The 5,781-nt window shown below is 54.0% G+C and overlaps 1 protein-coding gene across 1 annotated transcript in view; it reads left to right on the top strand.

Moving 5' to 3' along the window:
• Nucleotides 1-85: 85 nt before the first annotated feature.
• The window catches only part of ATG9A (autophagy related 9A), an 8,111-nt gene continuing 2,415 nt past the window's right edge, over nt 86-5,781 (top strand). Inside the window, exons 1-7 of the mRNA XM_009701305.1 lie at nt 86-123; nt 1,504-1,568; nt 1,863-2,024; nt 2,128-2,269; nt 3,231-3,979; nt 4,348-4,501; nt 4,729-4,956. Coding sequence (XP_009699607.1) covers nt 1,540-1,568; nt 1,863-2,024; nt 2,128-2,269; nt 3,231-3,979; nt 4,348-4,501; nt 4,729-4,956 — 1,464 coding nt within the window. The 5' untranslated portion in view covers nt 86-123; nt 1,504-1,539. The remainder of the gene's footprint in view (nt 124-1,503; nt 1,569-1,862; nt 2,025-2,127; nt 2,270-3,230; nt 3,980-4,347; nt 4,502-4,728; nt 4,957-5,781) is intronic.

Raw genomic sequence — 5,781 nt, 5'->3', positions numbered from 1 at the left:
GGGGGTGTGGGTTGTGCCCCGCACGCAGGAAGGCAAGGTGTGCTGGAGCGCCTCTCACCCTGCACTTCTCTACCTTCAGCTCCGTGGCATCACATTGAGAACTTGGACCTCTTCTTCTCTCGCATATCCTTTCACCAGGCAGGCTTCAGGTGCGCTGCACCCCACCGCCTCCTGGGCTCTGAGTGCTGGTGGAAAGACTGGGTTCTGTGTAACTCGGAGCTCAGGCAGCGTCTGCCCCTTCCCGTAGGATACCACACGGCTCCAGAGGGGCTGGGTGCAGAACCCCTGTGCCTGGGGGTGCTGTCACCTGACACTGCGGGAAGAGACAGCTTCTTCTAGGGATCCTTGGCAGAGTGATGGTGGTCCTAAGTTGTAGTTACAATTAAAGCTTTATTTTTTTAACAGGACTGTGTTATTAGCTTAGCATAGCATAGCATAGCATTTATAATCAGAGTAGCAGAAAATTTCTGTAAGCAGAAGCAGTGTAGTACAGTTTTATAAGTAGTATACTACAGAATTTTATAGCACTGCTTAGCTTGTGGTTTCTAATCACCTGGAGTCTCTGCAGGGCGGGTCGTATCTTATGGTTTGCTGTATCTGCATGGTTTGCTGTATCAGTATAACAATCATAATCTAGATTCAAAAAGCATATAAAAGAATATGAATCAGTCCATTCTCAGAGGAACCAGGCAATGGTGGGGGCATCCCTGCCTATTGGGGGGTCCTGGGTCTCACTGTCCAGCAGCAGTTCCCGTCCAAATTCCAACTTAGGACTTGTAACAGCTTCATTTTGTGGACTGTGCTCTGGGTGCTGTTACACCTTCCTGTTCTGTGACGGAGTCATCACTGCCATTGGGTTGGCCAGGTGCCTGGGGCCTTCAAGGCCGACACGGAAGGGAGTAATCAGCCTGATGCTCAGGAACCTTGAGGCCAGTAGGGAGGGGAAGAGAAATCTGTTTAGTTTGTCTGCTTGGTTCATAGGACCTTCAGGGCCTGATAATGAGGGAAAGGAAACTAATAGGTGACTTGCTCTGTCACAGAGAACAGCTGCTTGCCTTATAAAATGGCATTAGTTATGCTAACCACATTACCAGGGATTGGGAGCAGAGGCTACCGGTCACAGGTGCTAGGCGTATTAAATGCATTTTTGCTTGTCTCTGTGTTGTCTTGCCCTGCCCTGTTCTGCTTAGCCTTGTGCGGCCTGAGGGCAGGCTGAGTTTCTGCTCTGTGCTGGGACAGACCCCGCTCTGGGTGTTGAGTGGGGGAAGAAAGGTGCTTGGATGGAGCCAAGTCCCCTTATCCTAGCTGTGCTTTACCTGGGCAGAGTGTGTTTCCCTGCAGTGGAGAACCAGTTTGCTGATGAGTAGGGGTAGGAGGGGTTTTCCATTGGTGGTGAAGGGAGACTTGGCTGGGGAGCTGCGGATGCCAATGGGACAGAAGCCTCTCCGTGCTTCGTCAGAGAGAAGGAGTCTCCAGACTGTTCTCCTTGACTGTAGCTTTCACGTCTATAACCTGCATCAGAAGAATGGCTTCACCTGCATGCTCATTGGAGAGATCTTTGAGCTCATGTAAGTGCAAGTTCCCCCTCTGTTGTGACTGTGACAGCTGCTGGGGAACAGCCACAGGAGTTTGCTGAGCTCCTACAGCTGGGTGGGCAGGAGAGCTCCCTTTATAGTTGTCCTGTCTCCCCTTCGTTGGGGCTTTCTGTGGCCCAAACCTGCATTCCACTTTGAGAAACTGGTGCCCATGAGCTTTCCTGCTGCCGGCTGTGGGAATGCATCTCTGTGATGTGTGACCCTGGCTGCTTCATGTTTTGGGGGACAGAAGGATGATTCCCTCACACCTGCTTCCTTTTTTCACAGGCAGTTCATCTTTGTGGTGGCATTCACCACCTTTCTTATCAGCTGTGTTGATTATGACATCCTCTTTGCCAACAAAGCCGTAAATCACAGCCAGCATCCCAGTGAGCCCATTAAGGTGACCCTGCCAGATGCCTTCCTGCCTCCAAATGTCTGCAGTGCAAGGTAGGGGCAGCGGAGGGCATGTTAGCCACCGCTCTTGCTTTCTCAGGTACTCGGGGTGCCTGCCCGAGTCTGTCTCCCACTACTTGCCTCCTCTTGCTTGCAGAATCCAGGCAAACAGCTTCCTCATCTGCATCCTGGTGATAGCTGGGGTTTTCTGGATCCACCGACTCGTCAAATTTATCTACAACATTTGCTGTTACTGGGAGATTCACTCTTTCTACATCAATGCCCTCAAAATCCCCATGGTAAGTAGCTGGGCCGAGGGTCATGTGCGGAGCCACTAAGGGATGCGGGAGGCATTTGGTGGGTGATTAGAAGCAGCTCGCCTTCACTCCTCTCTGGAGCCAGCTTCTCTAGCAGACCTGTACTGAGTGCTTTTCCCTCTGCTCCATAACCCCACAGGTCTTCTTTTAGCCTCTTCTCCAGCAGCCAGCTTATTCTGTGTTAACCCCTCTCTACCCAGCCTGCCTCTCTGCCTGCTGGCACAGGCCTCTGCCATCTGCCACCCAACATGTTTATTCTTTGGTGATGGACTTTTCTGTGATGCCTTTCAACAAAAAAAGCATAAGCAAGGATATCCTTGTACCTCCCTGCATTCTGTCAACATCATCTTCCTTGTTTACTGGGGGGAAGCTGAGGCACAGAGCTACTTAGTTGGTGAAAATCACACTGGAGATCGGTGTGTCAAAGATGGGATTTGAGGCTTGCACACATATCCTAGTCCAGAGTCCTTGCTCTGATGGACAACATCAAAAGGTGTATGTGCATCCTTTGAGGGGACATTGTGTCTTGGGAAAGGTGGAGTGAGTCAATAGGCTTGCTTTGTCCCCAGCTTTTCCACAGGCTCCCTCTGGGACACTGCCTAAGTCCCTTCCCCTGTTCATGTCTCCCTTTTGGCTCCAAATGGCAGCTCTGGGAGGACCCATGGGAGCCTGGAGCTATGTTCGTGCTTTCCAGGCAGCTGGTTTGTGAGTGGCTGGGAAACAGTCATCTGCGCTAATCTAGGGGTAAAGGGCACTGGGGCAAGGTATGGGGTTTGCTCATTGCAGGGTGAAATGGTGCAGGGAGATGCCTCCTGTCCTAGTGTTGCCTGTGCTTTGTCAGCACCCTGAGGCGTGCGCTGGAACCTGCTGTTTGAGTGGGCTCAGCCCAGCTTTTGTCTCTGGATGCATCCTGCCCCTAACCTTGCCACTTGCCCCCTTCCAGTCCACCCTACCGTACTACACCTGGCAGGAGGTGCAGGCCCGCATCGTGCAGATCCAGAAGGAGCACCAGATCTGCATCCACAAGAAGGAGCTGACAGAGCTGGACATCTACCACCGCATCCTCCGCTTCAAGAACTACATGGTGGCCATGGTGAACAAGTCGCTGCTGCCCATCCGCTTCCGCCTGCCCCTGCTGGGAGACACTGTCTTCTACACGCGTGGGCTCAAGTACAACTTTGAGCTCATCTTCTTCTGGGGGCCTGGCTCCCTCTTTGAGAACGAGTGGAGCCTGAAGGCCGAGTATAAGCGGGCTGGGAACCGCCTTGAGCTGGCTGAGAAGCTCAGCACTCGCATCCTCTGGATTGGCATTGCTAACTTCCTCCTCTGCCCCCTCATCCTCATCTGGCAGATCCTCTACGCCTTCTTCAGCTACACAGAGATCCTGAAGCGGGAACCAGGCAGTCTGGGTGCCCGCTGCTGGTCTCTCTACGGCCGCTGTTACCTCCGTCACTTCAACGAGCTGGACCATGAACTGCACTCACGCCTCAGCAAGGGGTACAAGCCAGCTTCCAAGTACATGAACTGCTTTATCTCTCCACTCCTCACCATCGTGGCCAAGAACGTGGCCTTCTTTGCTGGCTCCATCCTGGCTGTGCTCATCGCTCTCACCATCTATGATGAGGACGTGCTGGCAGTTGAGCACGTCCTTACCACAGTCACCCTGCTTGGGGTGGGCATCACGGTGTGCAGGTGAGTGGGTCTGTGCTGCCCCTGTGCTCCTGGCAGCACTGTGGGGAGCGGTGGGGCTGACACCTGTCCATGTAAACATGCTGTTTGGTTGCAAGTGGACATGAATCTGCCTGAGTGAAGGGCCCGGCTGGGGAGAGTCAGGGGCAGGCAGGAGAAGGGGGTAGCGGTGATCCTGGGTGCAGTGGTTGTAGGATATGAGGAGTGTTGCTGGAGCAACACCCCAGGGCTGAGTTGGCAGGAAGCTTTGGCTTGGGTGTGAAGGCTGCAGGTGGAGCTCTGATAGGGGCTGGTCATCCTGCCCTCCCAGGATGAGATCTCCCAGGAACTGAGGGTGTGATGCGGTGATGTTTCCCTGTCCTGTTCTACAGGTCTTTCATCCCCGACCAGCACCTGGTGTTTTGCCCAGAGCAGCTGCTGCGAGTCATCCTGGCGCACATCCATTACATGCCTGACCACTGGCAGGGCAATGCCCACCGCTACGAGACCAGGGATGAGTTTGCCCAGCTCTTCCAGTACAAAGCGGTGAGCTTGGCTTGCATGGGGCTGGGCTGGGGCCTCTCGCCCACCCCTGCAGGAGGGAGAAGCTGCCGGAGTGCCAAGCAGCTCCTGGGCTGTCAGAGGAACAAGGCAGCTTTCTCAGAGACCGCCTGCCCCAGAAGATGGAGGGCTGGAGCTGAGGGCTGGCTTCAGGATTGTGGGGTTTTTTGACATCCTCAGACTTGTGCTGAGCCCATCATCTCTGTGCTCAGGTCTTCATCCTGGAGGAGCTCCTGAGTCCCATCATTACCCCCCTGATCCTCATTGTCTGCCTGCGTCCCAAGTCCTTGGACATCGTTGACTTCTTCCGCAACTTCACCGTGGAGGTGGTGGGTGTGGGCGACACCTGCTCCTTTGCCCAGATGGACGTGCGCCAGCATGGCCACCCAGCGGTAGGTCCCGTGAGTGGCAGGAGAGCAGCCTGGGCTCCCCACCAGCATGTCTGGTCCTTTAGATCCATGAGAGGCTGTAACTCACCCCTCCTGGCAGCCCACAGCCCAGCCCAGCCACCTGACTCTCTGCTGGGTGTCTGGGGCTGCCAACACAGGTCACCAGCCCCAGGAGGCTCTTGTGGCCCAGCTGTGATTATTAACCTGATGTTTTGTGAACAAGGCTTTGTCATTTCTTTATTTGATGTTGTTGCCTGTCTGCACAACCAAGAGTCCTGTGTCCTCAGAAGAGAGGAATGGGGATGGTTGAATGTTTAGAAACCATGCCTGCTGAGAACTGACTTAAAGAAGCTGGGCTGCTTGTGCCCAGGAGAGAGGCAGCCTCGGAGAGATGGGAAGCATTTTCCATTATGTAAAATTTAGTGCAGAGGGAAAGGGGATCCATCTATTTCCTGTGCCTCAGAATTTAGGTTGCTTGTCAGGAAAGACTCCCTAGTGACAGGGCCATGAACTAGGGAGGGGATGGACTCACCGTGGCAGGAAGCTGTAAAGAACAGTCATCATTTGGCTGTAGTTGCTCCTGCTGCGAGCTGGAGAATGCTAGATGAGCTCTGTGTTTTGTGACTAGTCCCCATCTCTCCAGTTCCCTTGCAGCAATGCACATTCTGGGATGGAGGTGGAAGAGGCTGTGCTTGCTGCTTCTTCCCCAGGCTGTGAGGGGCTTTTGGTGTAGCACCTGCTACATGTGGAGCCGTGGCCCAGCTTATGCTGGGTGTTGCGTGCTTTGCCCAGATGGACTGCAGGGTTCCTAGGTCTGGTGGGGGTGTAAAGCAGATCCTGTCCCTCATTGCCTGTCTGTGCTCTGCAGTGGATGTC

This window comes from Cariama cristata, unplaced genomic scaffold, assembly GCF_000690535.1.
Source record: "Cariama cristata isolate BGI_N322 unplaced genomic scaffold, ASM69053v1 scaffold25105, whole genome shotgun sequence".
Lineage (NCBI taxonomy): Eukaryota > Metazoa > Chordata > Aves > Cariamiformes > Cariamidae > Cariama > Cariama cristata.
Note: the sequence above shows the minus strand (reverse complement) of the source record. Positions and strands in the feature narration are given on the sequence as shown.